This window comes from Pristis pectinata, chromosome 16 (assembly GCF_009764475.1).
Source record: "Pristis pectinata isolate sPriPec2 chromosome 16, sPriPec2.1.pri, whole genome shotgun sequence".
Classification (NCBI taxonomy): domain Eukaryota; kingdom Metazoa; phylum Chordata; class Chondrichthyes; order Rhinopristiformes; family Pristidae; genus Pristis; species Pristis pectinata.
Window position 1 is genome coordinate 28431184 of NC_067420.1, and position 19190 is coordinate 28450373.

At 38.3% G+C, this 19190-nt stretch overlaps 1 protein-coding gene across 1 annotated transcript in view; it reads left to right on the forward strand.

The window, feature by feature from the left end:
- LOC127578688 (DNA (cytosine-5)-methyltransferase 3A-like) overlaps window positions 1-19190 on the forward strand; it is a 229557-nt gene that overhangs the window by 203997 nt on the left and 6370 nt on the right. The window contains exons 18-20 of the mRNA XM_052030967.1: window positions 3478-3563; window positions 10207-10276; window positions 14378-14496. Coding sequence (XP_051886927.1) covers window positions 3478-3563; window positions 10207-10276; window positions 14378-14496 — 275 coding nt within the window. The remainder of the gene's footprint in view (window positions 1-3477; window positions 3564-10206; window positions 10277-14377; window positions 14497-19190) is intronic.

Below are 19190 nucleotides of genomic sequence, written 5' to 3' on the forward strand. Positions count from 1 at the left end.
ACATTACCTAGCTCTCTGTACCTTTTGGAAGCTTTTCTTTTCCTTTTGATTAGATTTATTATAGCCTTTGTACACCACGGTTCCTGTATCCTCTCGTGACTTCTGTCTCATTGGAACATGCCTATGCAGAACTTCACACAGATATCCCCTAAATATTTGCCACATTTCTTCCGTACTTTTCCCTGAGAACATCTGTTCCCAATTTAATCTTCCAATTTCCTGCCTGAGAGCCTCATAATTCTCTTTACTCCAAGTAAACACCTTTCTAGTCTGTCTGTTCCTATTTCTCTCCAGTGCTATCATAAAGGAGATAGAATTATGTTTACTATCTCCAAAATGCTCACCCACTGACAGATCTGACACCTGACCAGGTTCATTTCCCAATACCGAATCAAGCACAGCCTCTCCTCTTGTAGGCTTATCTACGTATTGTGTCAAGAATCCTTCCTGAACACACTTAACAAACTCCACCCCATCCAAACCCCTCACTGTCTGGAGATGCCAATCGATGTTTGGGAAATTAAAATCTCCCATCACAACAACTCTGTTATTATCACATCTTTCTAGGATCTGCTTCCCTATCTGCTCCTTGATATCCCTGTTACTATTGGGCGGCCTATAAAAAAACACCCAGTAAAGTTATTGACCCCTTCCTGTTTCTAACCTCCACCCACAGAGACTCCATAGACAGTCCCTCCATGATGTCCACCTTTTCTGCAGCCGTGACACTATCTCTGATCAACAGTGCCACTCCACCTCTTTTGCCTCCCTCCCTGTCCTTTCTGAAACATTTTAAACCTGGCACTTGAAGTAACCATTCCAGTCCCTGAGCCATCCAAGTCTCTGTAATGGACACTACATCGTAGCTCCAAGTATTTATCCAAGATCTAAGCTCATCCACCTTGTTCACAATACTCCTTGCATTAAAATGGACACATCTCAAACCGTCGGTCTGAGCACGTCCCTTCTCTATCACCTGCCTATCCTCCCTCTCGTACCTACTACTAGCTTTCTCTATTTGAGAGCCAAACACCTCTTCCCCAGTCTCTCCAGTTCAGATCCCACCCCCCAACAATTCTAGTTTAAACTCCCCCCAGTAGCCTTAGCAAACCTCCCCGCCAGGATATTGGTCCCCCTGGGATTCAAGTGCAACCCGTCCTCTTTGTACAGGTCATACCTGCCCCAAAAGAGGCCCCAGTGATCCAGAAATCTGAATCCCTGCCCCTTATTCCAATCCCTCAGCCACGCATTTAACCCCCACATCATTCTATTCCTATACTCACTGTCATGTGGCACAGGCAGTAATCCTGAAATTACTACCTTTGAGGTCCTGCTTCTCAACTTCCTTCCTAACTCCCTGTAGTCTTTTTTCAGGACCTCATTCCTTCTCCTACCTATGTCGTTGGTACCAATGTATACCATGACCTCTGGCTGTTCTCCCTCCCTCTGCAGGATATCTTGGACGCGATCTGAAGCATCCCGGACCCTGGCACCTCGGAGGCAAACTACCTTCCCAGTTTCTTTCCTGCATCCACAGAATCGCCTGTCTGCCCTCCTAACTATAGAGTCCCCTATCACTACTGCCCTCCTCTCTCCTTCCCTACCCTTCTGAGCCACAGGGCTGGACTCTGTGCCAGAGACACTGCCACTGTTGCTTCCCCCAGGTAGGCTGTCTCCCCCAACAGTACTCAAGCAGGAGTACTTATTGTCAAGGGGTACAGCCACAGGGGTACTCTCTAGTACCTGACTATTCCCCTTCCCCCTCCTGACTGACCCACTTGCCTGACTCCTGTGGCCCCGGTGTGACCACCTACCTATAACTCCTTTCTATCACTTCCTCATTCTCCCTGACCATACGAAGATCATCGAGCTGCATCTCCAGTTCCCTGACACGGTCCCTTAGGAGCTGCAGCTCGACACACTGCGTGCAGATGTAGCCCTCCCGGAGGCAGGAAGACTCCGGGAACTCCCACATCTGACACCAAGCACAGAAAACCGCACTCATACTCCTTCCTTTCCTCGACCCTTTAGCGCCTAAGCCCCTTGAGCCAAAGCCCAATCACTCTGCTCCCTCTCACTCCACTGCCCGCTGGATATGGCAGACCGCTTTTTAAACTGCCCGTGCGCGCGCTACCCGCTTATGTCATGCGCCTGCGCAGTCCTGCCCATTATTCCCGATGAGAATTATAAAAAAAACTTATCTGTTCCGAAGTCCCAAAGCCTGCTGAAATGAAACCAACGAAACCTCCGAAGCTTTTTTTTACCCGCTTTTTAAACTGCTTTTTAAGCATTCTGTGCCCTTGCTAATTTCTGTTCTTATAAGTGATGTTCCTCATGGAGGAACATGAATTCATCAGTTAACGGAGGATGGTAATTGGTAATCAGGAGGATGTTTCCTTGTCTGTGTCCTTGATGCCATGATATAAGGGCTTGGCTGGTGTTTGTGTTTATCAATGAGAACCTGGAATTTGTCAAAACCTTTGGACAACACCTACTGGTGTCCTTCATTTGCTCATTGTTGCCCAAGGGAAAACCAATGATTTTTTTTCTTTTGTAAATAATAAATCAACCACCTGTTTTATGCTGCATTGCAGAAGACTGACAAATAATACTAATGGTTCTACTGACACCTGAAAGAGCCCTGAGACAATACATTCCATGGCAACTGTCAACCTAATGGTAGTGACACCTACACGTGCTGTTGTTCAACTGCAAGTGTTATCTCATCTATTTTTCCCCATTTAGCATGGTGGAGAGCTGAGAACAATTCTGTGGAAAGAAGCATAGTGGAAGCTGATAATTAGACCTTATAAACCCACTGTTTACACAAATGCTGCTCAGCTGCCTAATGTAGTTATTAATTTCTTTCATGATACCTACTGAGAAATGAAGTGGAAAAGATAATTCTTCCTTATCCTTTTAATGATCTTTCCACCTCCTCTGTAGCTTTGTACCTGCTAATGCTGAATTGATATTGCCATGAAGTATCCTTTGTCTCATATTTTATAGTGTTTTTCTCAATAAAGAAGGAAGCTATTTGCACCATCAACCCTATGCCAGCTCCCAGAGCAATCCCACCAACCTATTTCTCCCACTTATTATCAATATTAGTTAGAAAATGGCATGGAAGGCACTGCGATGATAGGATCTTTATGCTGCTGCTCATTCCACTGTGCTTTATCTACAGAAGTTTAATATGTCATTGAAAAGCAAAACTCTGCAGATGCTGAAAATCTGAAATAAAAACAGAAGCTGCTAGAGATCCTGAGTCAGTCAGGCAGCACCTGTGAAGAGACAATCAGAGTTAATGTTTCAGGTCAATGACCCTTTCTCAGAACTGTTATTATGGGTCTCTAGCTTTTCCTTTCATAAGAGTGTGTCAGAGAAGTGGTAATAAAGAGTTTATTAATGAATAAAACCATCACTTTTTTCATCAGTAGTTGTTTCAACACTAACATTTTCCTTCTTCTCCTCCAGTGTAACCCAGTTATGATTGATGCAATTGATGTCTCAGCAGCACACAGAGCTCGCTATTTTTGGGGAAACTTACCAGGAATGAACAGGTTAGATGTGTTTTGCCCTAGTAAATTAATTTTCTATAGCTACTAATTCAATTGCTAGTTGATATCAGATGCTTTACGTGATATATAAACTGAACTAACATATTAATAACCTTAAAATATAAAAAACAGAAATTGCAGTGAATACCTAGCAGATCAGACATCTTAAAGAGCAAGAGAAATAGGATTATCTTTTCAACTCAATTACTTTTCATCAGCACTGTTTCAATGAACAGTCATTATCCCGCAACAATAACTCTGTTTCTCTGTGCACAGATGTTACCTGCACTGCTGAGTATTTAAACATTTTCTATTTTTATTTTAGATTTCAAGCATCTGCAGAATTTTAATTTTGCACAAATAAATCTGTACTTTGCTCTTTGTGTTTGGTGTAATATTACTATTTCTTCTAGGAGCATTGGTCAACCATGAAAGGCCAAAAATTACTTATGGTAGTTATTGGTAAATGAATGTAAATCTTTTCATTTAATATTCCAAGTGGACTAATTTAATAGGTGGTAATTGGTTTAAGATAGTTATCTTCCGCTGTATTATTGGCAAGAGGAATTTTTTACAACCATCTTTGGTAGTTATTTGCTAACACTGTTAGCAGGACTCTCTAACCTTAAGTGTACTCTTATTACTTAAAATTTTCAATCTATGATAGATGCTTTCCAGTGTCCTTGCACCACTAGGATGGACTTGAGCTTGAATTGAGTTCCAATTGGCAGGAGGATTTTGTAGATATCCATATGTAAAATGGTAGAGAAGTCAAAGGGAAGGCCACATTGGTAAATTAAAATGATCACATCTACATAATAGGCAGTGTTCTTCTGTCACTGAGTCTAAGCACGATGTTAAGGTAGAGAAGAGCGAGGTTTTGTTTTCATTGCATTCATTCAGAAATTGATCTGGAAGGGCATGATCTAGACACAATGTGTAAAAGGTGGCAATTTTCCTAAAACATAGCCTCTCTCTTCAAAAAGAAACAATTCCAAACATGGAATTTGTTGATAAGCAACTTCAAATTCTGTCTCAACTCTGCAAATCACAATTGTTGTTAATATCAATGTGAACATCAATATAATCACTGACTGGAGCACTGACTGTCAGTATCAGTACTGTTGACAAAATGCCTCAAATCTTAATAATCCTTGCCAAACTTCATAGGATATCATAGAAGTAAAAATCCACAACCTGATATAATCTACATTGCTGACACCCGTGATTCAAACATGTCTCCCCTGATAAATGGAAGATTCTTTCATGCTCAGGATTTATCTGGGAAATGTAAAAGTTTAACAGGCTATATGTAACAAAAACTGAATTTTGTTTAGAAATTGTTGTATTTATAAAAATGTTATATTCTGTTTCCAGATGGATTTTACCTACCATTTAAAAATGAAATTATCTGAGAGTTCAGAGAATATTTATCTTCCTCATAAACAAGAACCTCTTACATTGTGAGTTGAAGTAACGTGTCAAATGGCGTAAACATTCTAAAATGCTAATGGCTGTTTTGACACAAAAAAAATTAGACAGAAATGTGGTTTGTAACTGATATGTCATTAGCTTTCCACTTTAGTACTTCATTTTATGATTTCCTGAGATTACTATAGCTATATTGCAATGAATATACATTCTATTAACAATTAAAACCCTACAGGGAGAAATAATCTAATATGGCCAACCAAAGGTTATACTTCCTTCATTATTAGATTTAGGGAAAAGGCTTATAATATTGCCAAAAGGTGTGGTGAGCTTAGGACAAATTTATAATCAAGCTAAGCATTGCAAAATTAAATACAACTCCCTTACATGCAGGAGAAATTACCATCATAAATACGGAATTGGCAGAGAAATACTTTGTACCTGTGTCAATATACAGAAATATTGAGAAATTTAAGAGCGAGTCCAGTGCAAATGAAGAGTTTAGAAAAAAACCTCCAGTTATGCTCTTCCATACAGTTGGAAACATCCTTTCTGTATGCATCCTATCAAATGTTTCATCATTTTAGAGCCCTCTGTTAAATCATCTCTCAAAAGATAAAAGATTTATAAAAGAGAAATTGAGAAAAGCATTCTCTTTTTGAGATTGTAACTAGCAGGAGAAGAATGAACCAGTGATTATAGCATAGTTGGATATTTGGATTTTTAAAAGGTATTTCATAAAACACCCAATAAAACTTTTAGCAAAACTTTAAGCTCATCTGGTTAGAGCTAAAGAATTAGCCTGGATTAGTAAACTGATAGAATACAGAGAGTAGGGATAAACAAGTCATTTTTAGGTATGGTGCCACAAGATCAGTGCTGGCCTCCCAGCTATTTACAAAGGTTGATTTAAGTAATGAAGGTGAAATAAAGATAATTGGGAAACTTTATTGGGAGGAGGATTCAGAGACTATAGAGGGATTGGGAGAAAGGTATAGAAGATGGAATGAGGAGAAATGTGGAGTTACTCACTTTGATAGGAAGAATAGAAAAACAGAATATTGTTTAAATTGTATGAGAATATTAAATGTTGGTGTTAGCAGCAGGCACAGTAACTATTCAAGAAAACAAATAGGAAATTGGTCTCTACTATAAGGTGATTGGAGTACAAGAGTAAGGGAATCTTGCTACAACTGTACAGCATGTTAGTGAGACCACAGCTGGTGTACTGCACATGGTTGTAAGGATGGATTTAAGTGGATATTATTCAGATTGAATCCATGGATGAGCAGCCTAATTTATGAGGAAGGATTGAGTTGAATGGGCCTGTTCTCTGGAATGAGAAGTGATCTCATTGAAACATAAATTCTGAGCCAGTTTGCCAGGATGGAGATGGTGAAGGTGTGTTTCCTGGTGAGGGGGAAAGTTTCGAGGGGGAAAGTTTCAACATAAGAAGTCTGAGTTGAAGAGGAATTTCAATCCTAGAAATATTGTGAATCTTTGGACTTTTCTACTCCAGAGTACTTTGGATGCTGACTATGTAAAGTAAGCCTCCACCTCTTAAAAGGAAGGTTCATTGTGGCAGGAGAAAGCATTGACATCTTAAGCTAACCTGGAAAACCATGAGCAAAGGGATTATAGTGAAAGTTAAATTGAGGAATATCTGTATAATAGAAGACATTGGGAATGGGAACCTTAGACAAAATACATTTGATCACTAAGGATTTGCAAAGCATGACAAAGCTGAGTGAATGTTGAAGGAAATTACTAAAGTAATAGATAGGGGATGTTATCCATTTGAATTTCCAGAAGACATTTGATGATGTTCCTAACGAGGCATAATTAAACCTACTGAATTGAAGACATTACATTGATGTCATAGTTAATTGGCTGAGCATCAGAAGACTCAAAGTCAAGATAACAGAAGGTACTCAAATATTTGCTAGTCTTGCAACTATTCATCACCTTTATAAGTGCCTTAGAAGTTGGGATAGAGAGCCATGTATCTTAATTGGCTTACAACAAAAAGGGAGACACCATTGACTATGTGTGGAGTTCACACTAGTTAGACAAAACTTGTCACTATGAGCAGCTCTGTCCATAAAACCTTAGGAAAGATAAATTGGCCTTGGAGTGCAGTATCCAAACAATACTTGGAATTAAAAGATTCAATTACGAGCAGAGATTACAGAGATGAGGATTATATCTTTTGAAATCAAGGTTAAGAGGCAATTTGTTTGAAAATTTTTAATTAATAAAGTAAACTGATTATAAGAGAGATATTATGTGCATTGACTGAGGAGTCTAGGACTGGAGGCACACTCTAAATATTAGAGCCAGGCCTCACAGGAGTCATTGGAAAATATGCAGAAGGTGGTAAAAATTTGGAACTTATCTGCAGGCAGTTATTGATCCTGGATCAGCTGTTAATTTTAAACATGAAATTGATAGATATTTGATAACCAAAAGTAATGAGGGAAAATTGGGTATATGGAGATAGGTCACAGATCAGTCAAGATCTTCAATGGTGGAATAAACTTGAGGGACTGTATGGCCAATTTCTGTTCCTAGGTTTCTATAACTTTTCTAGCTTCAACTTTTGTTACAAAATATCTGTTTACTGTATTGCAAAATGGGCCTTGCCTGTTTTTTTTGAAGGAAATCTCATTCTATTGGAACAAGTTATTTTTTATTATTTCATACTCATTCTCTCGTCTCTGGTTAAAATTGACAATTATAGGAATTCATTGTACTCTGATCTTATTGGACTTGATGTAATCCTGTCCTATTAGCATGGGAACTGAATTCCTTCATTCTACATGCATGGACTGTCTGCCGTGTGCAGAAAAATTTTTAAGATTCATGCAGAACATGGTGTAGTGTGAGTGTTCTAAGTCTAAAGCATGTAGCTTGCACATTTTGTAGGACCTTTAGAAAACTTAGTGCAGTCATATGGGACAGATATAATTTAATGAAACAATAAGCATAGATTATGAAGCCTTTTGTGAATAGGACCTGTCTGATGGGTTCGGGGCACAATAAACTTCAGTGACTATATAATTTGGAAATTACTGACTTGTGCAGATGATTATATGCTTTCTTATCACTAAATTATTGAAGGTGTTAATCTCTTTATTTTAATTGGGTTTATACTTCTTAAGTAACAGAAAAGGTAATCTCTGATGACTTGATTAGGGGTTCATTCCATAATATTGCTCATAGTAATTTCCAGATTTGTAAATTGCATTGGGTTGAGTTTTTTATATAAAATTGAAACATGTTAAGCTCTAGGTTTCATGTAAAGTTATTATTATGGATGATTTAGGGTATTTTGACTCTGATCTTTTTAATGAAAGGAAAATGAACCATATTTTTCGCACGGTGCAAAAATGGATAATGATGCCGTTGTTTAATTTCAGAACAAGAAAATAAATGAATAAAAACATATAGTGTTGGAAATGGTCAGCAGATGAAGTAGCATTTGTGGAGAGAGAGAAACAAGCCTTTTGTCTCCACAGTTGCTGACTGACCTACTGCGGATTTCCCGTATTTACCATTTTCATTTCAGAATTCCTGTAGTTATCTTGTTTTGGTTTTGAAATATGTGTGTTATGCTAATTGGCTCGAGTTTACTGAGAAGGGAAGGATCATTCAAGGATCAAGAAAAATAATATTGGTATAATGTAAATTGTTTCGTTCTAACAGTAGATGTATAAAAAATGAGACTACCTTTAAAATGGTTGTTTGGAAAGACCTGAGCATATGCATGATTTGACTGTTCTTTTGGCCAGATATAAATGGCAATGTGAACATTATACAGCATACACATCGGTGTCAAACAAGAAGATAGAAATTATTGCTGATACATTTAGCATATGAATGCTTAACATGCCAATGCAAAATTCCTCTTTTCACTATTTTAATGTAGATATTGACTTCTTTTAGGTAAAATACAACACAGGTAAAGTAACAGAAATAATTGTTAATGAGTGTACTCGGTAATTGTGTGATAATGTCATTATCTATAAGTTCCACCTTATATTGACCTTGCAAACTTTTTCCTGCATTGTGCATAATACAGTGATGATACAGTGTAAAGAAATAGTGCCATTTATAATGTTTTAATTATTGCCAAAAGATTGCAAAGTGCAAAGAAATTGGCAGGCTTATGGGGAAGGGACAGGAGTGTATGACTAAGTGGATAGCTCTTTCAAAGATTTATCATAGCAAAATAGACCAAATGGTTTCCATCTGTGCTGAATGATGCTATGACCTTATTTTTGTCAAGAATAGATATTCAACAATTGCTCATAGTAAATGGTATAATATTAGTTAATTTAAATGTACTGCTGCAGCAATGTGTTCCCTAAAGTACATCCAGTGGATGGATACATACATAGTAATTCATACCTACCATTTTTTTTCTTGAAAGGACTCCATTATGGCTGGTAACTACTTTCCACTTCCCACACCTATGTAATAAAAAGGCACTGTATATGTAATACTGTTTATGTTATTTTGCCTATGGGCCTTCTCAATCAGAAGGCTGTGGACGTAAGTATTAATCCAGAGATTTAAGCAAAAAGCTCTAAGCTGCAAAACTGAGGGAGCGCAGAACTGACAGAGGTGCCTGCCTTTAGATGAGATATTAAATTGATGTCAAGTCTGCTCCCTCGTGAGGATATAAAAGATCCTGTGGCACTATTTCAGAGAAGAAATAGGGCATCTTTCTGGTGTCCCAGCCAACATCCATCCCTTAGCCAACATTCATCCCTTAGCCAACATCAACACCTTACCATTGCTGTTTGTGGGAGTTTGGTATGTTCAAATGGCCTGCTGTATTTTTTAAAATTACACCAGTGACTATACTTCAAAAGTCTATATCGCTGTTCATAAGCAGTAGAGCACCTTATAATGGGTTGAGGTTGTGAAATTTACTATATAAATGCAACTTTGTTGTCAGTCTGTCATGTCTTTTGATCTTTTATTAGTTTGTTCATTTGATCATGTGCTGTTGGTAAAATTAGTTTTGAGCCCTTTTGTTTGTTACTCCACAAAGAAGAATGTTGATTAGCCAGCATCAATATGTTTCTGTTACTATTGTGATTGGTCCTCTGCTATAACAAAAGGAAATGCTTCTGCATTGCTTGAAAATGCATTATAGAGAAAATTCATGGAATATTTGGCACTGAAGTCAGATTTTCCACATTCTCAGGCCCCTGGTTGCTTCTTCAGCAGATAAACTGGAACTCCAGGACTGCCTTGAGCATGGTAGGATAGCAAAGGTAAGCTTTGGACATGACTTCATAATTTAATCAGTTAAATGATAAATAGACATTTACCTTTATTAGATCTTTCTATTACCTTGGGTGATTTTCATTTAAGGACCACTGTATTACAGTCTCCTCTCTCTGAAGCTGCAATTGTTCTGCTAAAATGTTTAGGTACTGATATAATAACAGTCAACACAAATTCATAGCTTTGCCTATTTTTTTCCTTCCGCTGCTGAAGGCACTAGGGTAATTCACACTGGTCAAATTTTACAATTTCAGTAAAGAGATATGAAATTCCAAAGATTCCATGAATGCCAGACAGGCATCTACGATGATGTAATTCAGATATTCCAAGCCCCGATTTTTGTGTATTTTCCAACATGGAAAAAATTGACCTTTGGATGTTTGTAAAAACAGAACTTGTTTGTTACTGAACTTTCAGCTATTGCATATTGATTCTGAATTAGAAAAGTAATTTCAAACTAAAGCTGTGGAACGGATTATTAAATTGTATTCTCAGTTTGTTGGGTTGAAGTTCGGTATGGACAAAGATTTTAATTTTGCTCTGACATTTTCAAGATTTCCACTGAAACCAGTTGGCGTGTCTGCAATTTTTCCCCATTGTACCTCTTCCTCCTCAAGAAGCACTGTTTACAGCTCACCAATATGAGATCAATCCACTTCTCCTAATAATGAATGCATATTCTTAGGAAAGGTCTCATTGGCCATTTCCAGCTGTGCAAAGGTGTGGTTGCTAATTTCCTCTGCAATCTTGACAGAGAGTAAACTTATCTATTATTTCTTCATGATCTTTATCCAGTCCCAGCTATTAAATAAAACTTCTGGCTGTCGCCTTCATGTTCTTAATATCAGTATGATCATTGTGTGGTCCCTCTAAAACTTGAATTCTCAATGGACTTGGATGGCATGAAGCAGCCTTGCTTGAGACCACTGACATTGGGTTTGAAGGAAACAGAGACCGCAAGATGTTTGACTCTAAAACAAAAACAGAATGCTGGAAGAACTCGGTGGGTCAAGCAACATATGTGGAGGCAAAAGGTGTAAGTCGATGTTTTGAGGGAACAGGAAAGATTGCCAGTATATAGCAGTACACAGGGGGGTGGGATAGAGGCTGATAGGTAGAGCCAGGTGTGGAGGGGATGATGGGCAAATGGAACCAGGTGGGGGAGGGGATGGGAGAGATGAACAAAGGGAGAAGATGGACAGGTGAGTGTAGATGACAAGAAAGCACTAGGGATGTGGGTTACCTGAAAATGGAAAATTCAATAGTCATGCCATTGGGCTGTAAGCTACCCAAGTGGAATATGAGATGTTGTTCTTCTGATTAATGGTCGCCTCTTCGTAGCAATGGAAAAGGCCGAGGACTGATAGGTTGGTTTTGACAGGTCACTTTAACTCTCCTTTCCATTCCCTTTGTTCATCCCTTTGATCCCCTCTCCCCACCTGGTTCCATCTGTCCATCATTCCATTCCATTTGGCTCTACCTATCACCTACTGTCCTCTGTCCCAAGTCCTCCCCCACCTGGTTCCAGCTACCCATCATCCCATCTTCATCTGCTTCAACCTATCACCCACCAGCCTCTATACCACGTCCCACCACCTGCTGCTCCCCCCCCTCCACCACCACTCGCGCAACCACTCCATGTACTGCTATATACCAGCAATCTTTCCTGTTCCCTTTCAGTCCTGATGCAGGGTCTTGACCTGAAATGTTGTACTTACACCTTGGATCCACTGAGTTCTTCCAGTGTTCTGTTTTTGTTTTGATACTGTGTTTTTGTGGTACCACTGGTAAAGCTACAGACTATGTACACTTGTATAGCAGACATAAAATGGAGAAGAATTTCTGTGGGTAGCCACATTTGCAAAGGACATATTATAAGTCCCTGTTGATTGATGGAATCAAAGGCTTTTGTAGGGTTCAAAAAGGCCATGTAGAGTGATTGATGCAGTTTCCAATGAGCTTCCTGGGAGAGAGGAACTAATCAACAGAACATGTAGGAAATTGTAAAGGAGGAAGTTTTAGTTGTCTTAATGGGCTTAAAGGTGATTAAATCCTCAGGGCCTGAAGAGATGTATCCCAAGCTGCTACAGGTGGCAAGGGAGAAGATTGCTGGGCTCTGCTGTAAATTTTCAAACCCTCTGGCCACTGGAGAGATGTCACATGATTGGAGGACAGTAAATTTTGTACCTTTATTTGGGAAGGGACTAGGAATAAGCCAGGTACTCACAGGATGGTGAGTCTAATGTCACTGATAGGGAAATTATTGGAAAAGATTCTGAGGATTAATCTGCACTTCAAGAGGCAGAGTTTGATCAGTGATAGCATGGTTTATTAAGGGGAGGTTCTGTCTGACTAATTTGATTAAATTTTATACGGAGGTAACTAAGTGTGTCGTTAAGAGCAGTGTGATTGATGTAGCCTACATGGACTTAAGCAAGGCCTTTCATGAAGTCACACATGGGAGGCCAGTCCGAAAAGCCAGAGCCCATCAGATCCAGGACAATTTGGCAAACTGAATCCAAAATTTCCTTGTTGATACGAAGTAGAGGATGAAGGTGGAGGATTGGGAGCCTGTGACTAGTAGTGTATCACAGGGATTGGTGCTGGGACCCTTGCTGTCTGTTATATGCATTAACCATCTGGATGTGAATGTAGGATGTATGATTAGTAATTTCACAGATAACACGGATATAGCTGGTGTTGTAGATAGTGAAGAAGATAGTTGTCAGCTACAGAACAATATTGATGAGTTGGTAAGGTGGGCAGAGCAAGATTACAGCAGATACTGGCATGCCATCCCACCTCATCCAGCTGACTGCTGTATGTGCTAAAGACCCCATGCTCTATAACTGGTTCCTTTCAGCCTTTTACTGAAGATACGAGCTGCATTTCCCAATCTCCAAACCACAGCTACGTTATTAAACAGGTTACCAATGACCTGTTCTTCACTTTCCTCATTGTCTTACCAATGGAATATTGATTGTGTGAACATAGAAGAAGGGGGCTACTCAGGCCTGTTCTACCTTGTCAGTAGAAATTGGTTAATCTATATTTCAAATCAGTTTACTTGCCTTGATTTTATATCCCTTAATATTCTTTCATAATAAACATTGGCCAATTTTAGTTTTGACGTTTTTATTTTATATGGCCTTAGCAACTTATTGGGGCTAAGGCCCTGTGAACTAGGAAGCTGCTGATAAATCATAATGTAAATTAGTGTCAAATGTGTCTGTGGTGATTAGTAAAAAAAAGCCTAGTGGCACAAGTAGTCTGAATCTTAAAGAATAAGTTTTTTTTTACATGTCCAGATCAGCCTCCAGACTCAGGGAGCCAATAGGATATTGGGTGAAATTTTGAGGGAAGGCCAGGGAAACCACAGCCACCCGGGAGGCAGGCACTGGAGTTTCAACCATACATTGCAAGTCGTGTTATTGAAACTCCAGCATTTGGAATACTAGGAGAGGTGCAACTGAAGTGATGCTTGTGCATACCTGACCAGAATGTAAATGAACTGCTCTCCCCTGACCCAATGAATTCTACTGTCTCAGTGTAATTGCCACAATTGAACCTGAGGGAAAATTTGTAACTTTGCAGCTTCAAATTCAGTTCAGATAAACAATCTGAAAATAAAATTGGCCAATTACTTTTCATATTCCATGACTTCTTAAATGTATTTGAAAATTAACTTTTTGGATGCTAAGTAAAATAGCTTTGTGTTGGGAATTTTTATTTTTAGCATGTTGAAGTAGTAAGAGGAGGTCGAGCTTCTGTTCAAAGGCTTTACCTCAAATCTTACATAACAACTTCAGTGCAAGTATTCATGAAAAGAAACTCCATTTCATCACATCCTACTAGCATATAATCTTACAGGAAGGGCAGCAGTCAGAGAATTGAGACTACAGTGTTAGTTCTTTCTTAAATGTATGTTCCATCCAGTCCATTGAAAGTCATGAGAATTACGAATATACATAAAAGCTTGTTCTGTTTTGAAATAGAGGTAATAGTTATTTGTATTGTGTTGAAACTGAGATTTTAGTTGGATATCTCATGAAATGGACCCTGACATTTTTTATTACAATGTTCTACAGTTTAGCAAAGTTAGGACCATAACAACAAGGTCGAACTCCATCAAGCAGGGCAAGGATCAGCATTTCCCTGTTATCATGAATGGGAAGGAGGACATTCTGTGGTGCACAGAACTGGAAAGGTGAGCCTTGCCAGCATTTCTTTTAAATGCCTCTTTCACTCCATTTTTAAATTATTTTTTCCCTCTCCATTTCAGACTCAGTGAACCTATTTTCAGTTCCTCCCTGTAGCCAAATATCTGGCCTTCACTCAGTGTCTGACCACATAGCTTGAATCAAGGATATGCCATGGTTGAACCCAGATACTCATATTATTTGATGCAGCATATCAAATCAAATATGGATTATTGTAAAGTAATACACATGAAAGGAAAGTCAGTAACAATAGAATATTATAATGTGCTGTTGATTGAATTGGCTTTCTGAAAATGTTCTGTATCTAAGCTGCCTTAGAAATTTGCAATCAGAAAACGTGTGTAATTTCTGTACTAAAAAGAAATGTGTTTACAGCAATATGAAAATCTGCTTCAATTACAGTGTGTATATTTAACTGGTTTGAAGTTGCCTGTAGAATAATTGTTTTTGTTGCACAGGATTATTGCAATGAAACCAGTGAGCTTGTGGAGTATGCTTACTCCTAGGAAGGAGACTTCAACTCACCTTCACCAAGACCCACCAAAATAGATATATGCCTTTTGAAATAATATTGTCATTTTAAATAACCAGCTGGTGTGAATATAGTACAGGCAACTCCACCATTACAGTCATTGGGGTTACAGAGTTTGTTCTTACAAAATTCATAAACCACTACCCAAAAATTTGAGATATGGAATTAAATTTGCTCTCACTGATCTTACATAGAAAATGTAAATAAGTAAACACAGAAGTTATTCTTTCTAAATGCATATTTTTTGATGCATGTGTATATGATGCACCTTTGCATTACAGAAAATTGCAACACAGATCATTTTCTAGGAACGCAACCTCCCCCCCCCCCCCCCCCCCCACCCCCCACAATAATGCAGGGCTATCCTGTTCTTGACATCATGATTTACATTGAAACTGCCCTATCTTTCAAAATGGCTGACTTGCACTGAAAAATAGATTCAATTTCTGTGAAGGCACAATAGGTTATCTTCACTGCACATACCAAATACTCAAGTTTTCATCAAAATCAAACTATTACTCAGCAAATTATCTATCACCATAATGTGCAATTTCTTCCAAAAGTAAACTAACAGTGCTTAAAATTATTCAGGATACCTAATGCTAAAAGATTGTAAACAATTGAATACAACTTGTCTAAGAGCAAAGTTAATTGTCATTGGTACCATTTCTGGTAAGCTACATGGCACACAGCTGAGACGAGGATGAAGCTTAAGTGAACAGGGAAATAAGCTTAAGAAAATTGCTCCAAGGTCAAAATGATTTGCATTATTACAAAGTATACAAGTGGGTATATTTTTCAACATAATACAAATCATGGTATTTCTCTGGTATTTACAATTACTAAACTATAGACGTGCAGATTTACAGATAAATAACCTCCACTTACAGATGAACAAAAATAAAACTTCCATGAAGCTATTGGTTGCCAGCATTGATAATATGACTTTTTCTTATTGGTGTGTTTTTCTTTAACTTGTATTAGTTTATTGGCTATTTTTCACAATGAAGGAAGCGTTGGAGAGTATCTTTTATCTTTCACAAAATAGAGAATTTGAAACATGCAACATGGAGGTGCCTTCAACATTAATCCACGTAATTATTTCAAATTCTTCCTACAATCCATATAAGACCATAACTTTTACGAGAACACACATACCAAGTAATTACAAACTGGACTTAGAAACAAATGCTGCAGCATCATTTCCGACACTAGGTCTTGGGCCTTGTTCAAATGAAACCAAAATTGGGGATGCATTACTATGTAGCTAGCAGGTTATTTGGCTTTGGATTTCAGTCAGTAGAGCCAATTGAGATGGAGTGAATGAACGGGAATATGGATGAGATAAATAGCTGACCTAAATAAGAAAGAGAGGGCACTTAAGAGACAGGAATCACTTGATCAGGAAAGGAAAGCATTTGGGAGGAAGGGAGTGACCAAACACAGTCATTGCTACTGGAATGAAACCAGGGGAAGTACTTATGTAATCAAGACTCAGGAAGAGTTGGGGGAAAAGTGGCCAGGGATCCCAACTTTTGCTTTAAGTTAAAGCAAAACTGCTGTCCTAAACTATGCTGTCATATGGAGGCCGGCTGGGCATGTTTAGTGACTTCAGCACAACAGAACACTTGTTTGATGCCACTTATACAAAATTCTACTGCTCATCCTAGGATTCCAAATGGTGTAGTCTTTAACATTGATATAAGCTTTAATCAAAGGATTGAAGTTTGCTTTGACATTAATTAAGTCATTATTGGATTCTCCAAGGAGTCTACCTTTCTCCAGAGAAGTGTCTTTGTTAACATAAAAAATGTTTCCCACCTGTCCAACACCACTCTGATGCCCAGGAGGCCACACACTCAATACCAATACTTTCCATAGCCAGTTCAATCGTTTCTCCAATCATCTCACCTAAGACAAATCTACCATCTCTTAACCCACACCCCCAACCAGCCAAGGTCGTAACTATTACCTAAACCCAACTTCCCATGACCTTGATCCCCTCACCATCTCTATTCCCCTCCACAAGTTCTCTTCCTTCCTCCAAAGCCCATAGCTCCCATCTCTGTCCACTTCTCTCTGACGAATTTTTTTCTCTTATTTCAATGTGATACCCTCTCCAATCTGCTGTCCATCATTTCTTCAGGGATCCTGATTCTACACAAGGACAGGAGATCGCAAAAGATTATTTACTATACTTTGTTTCTGAGCCAGTAGGCCTGGCCAACTGTTGGCATTGGCCTAATATTTCTCCAAGTCGTTTTTTGGGTGCCCTGGTATAAAAGAAAGTGATAGGAAGAGGGTTGAGCAGAACATTATTCAGGTATTTGTTAATACAGTCTTGATAGCAGTCAGCAACAGTCAGATGCATTCAAGATGGACAAATTTTGCAAAAAGTCTTCCAACAGATGTTAGGCCCTTCAATTGCATGTGCACAGAACTGTTTCAGGTACAGATATATATGCTTCCTTGTCTGGTTTTACCAGTGCAATTCTGATTTCAAATTTGTGCATGCCTACATAATTATATACATGTAAAATTGTTACACCATCAAACAATTTCTGTGCCCTTTTACAAAAGAAAAATTGATCCAAAAAGTTAATCTTATTTCTCCCTCCAAAGATAGTGGCTGATTTTTTCATCATTTCTGGGCCCTGTTGACTTAAAGGACTTTTAATATTTACAAAGTTCAAGTTATAGTCTGTCAAATTAATTTAACAGTATACAAGGAAAGCCAGGGAAGTAGGATCGGAATAGGTGTAATAAGATGAATGATCTTCCACTGTACTGTCATTTCTGTGACCTTAAGTATTTTGTTCCTTTAAGGAAAGGTTGCATTGTGGTCATTACCAGTTCTAAATAAGTTGCACTTGGTACCACAAATAACATGACCTATGAGGGGAAATACTTTCTTAGCTGAAATGTTTTTTGAAAGTGTCATGGTTCAGCCTTTGTAACTAGATATGTGTTGTTCATAAAGTTCCTCAATAATAATGTCATAATATCTGCATTACAAGTTGCAGAATCCTTACAGCTGATAGGTGCCATCACTCATTTGTGAGGCTAAATCACATAGCTTTTTATGAGTAATGCTAGGTGGCATCTATTTTCCTGTGCAACAAAAATCTGTGTAAGTTTGGACAAAAGGGGAAAATAGCTGTTACAATGATATATGAAAGGATAGACCAGGTTAATGATGTTTAAATTTATGCTGGAGTATCTAAACCTCCATGCTGTGTTTGGCTGGACATGTGGAAAGTTGATTTTGTGCAGAAATACTGCTGTCATTTGCTCATATTCTTAACTATAATAACCTAGTGAAGGTTGGTTAAGAGAAGAAATATTACATTCATATAATAACAACATAATATTCGTAACACTAGGTCTTATTTTGGTGACCTTTGCTAGCTTAACTGGGAAGTATAATTTCACTTGATGCTACTTTTAGCTCATTTTGTATATATCTAAAGGTTTAAACCTGGTGTGCACCCATCACATTATACCTTGTGAATGTGTAACAACAAAATATGTCACAATGGTATAACACAGATGAAGTGCAGGAACAATCTATAAGCTGGTACAGGTAAGTCAAAATTCACCGCAGCAGACCAGCAAGCAGAAAATGTGTGCTTGACATCCCTGGGCAGTACACCGGCAAAGTCCATGTGAACTTTCCTGAATGCCACTGACATGACATCAGCTACATTCAGAACAACCTATTTTGTTAACATGGTTAATCTAGTGGTTGTTGGATCCCTTGCCTGTGCAAAAACGTAATACCTATATTAGATATACTTTTTGGATACCTCTCCCAGTGCTGATGATATTTTGCGGGTCAGACACTTCCAGCTCACAGTTTGCACACATGTACCATACTGAATATCTTTGTGCTAATTGGGATGAGTAACATCAAATGTCAATATGTATCTATCAACAAAATTTGTGGAATAACTGAAGGTTGTACCTGCAGACTGACTAAATATAAATATATTACAAGCAGCTCAATCCATAACTTAGAGAAATGAACAAATAGCAATAGAAAACTGAGCAATCAAATCACACATTTATGATGATTATGGTTCCTGAACTAAGTCACATGCATCATTATCTTATTTTCAAACAACATCATTCACCCATCAAATCTCTGCC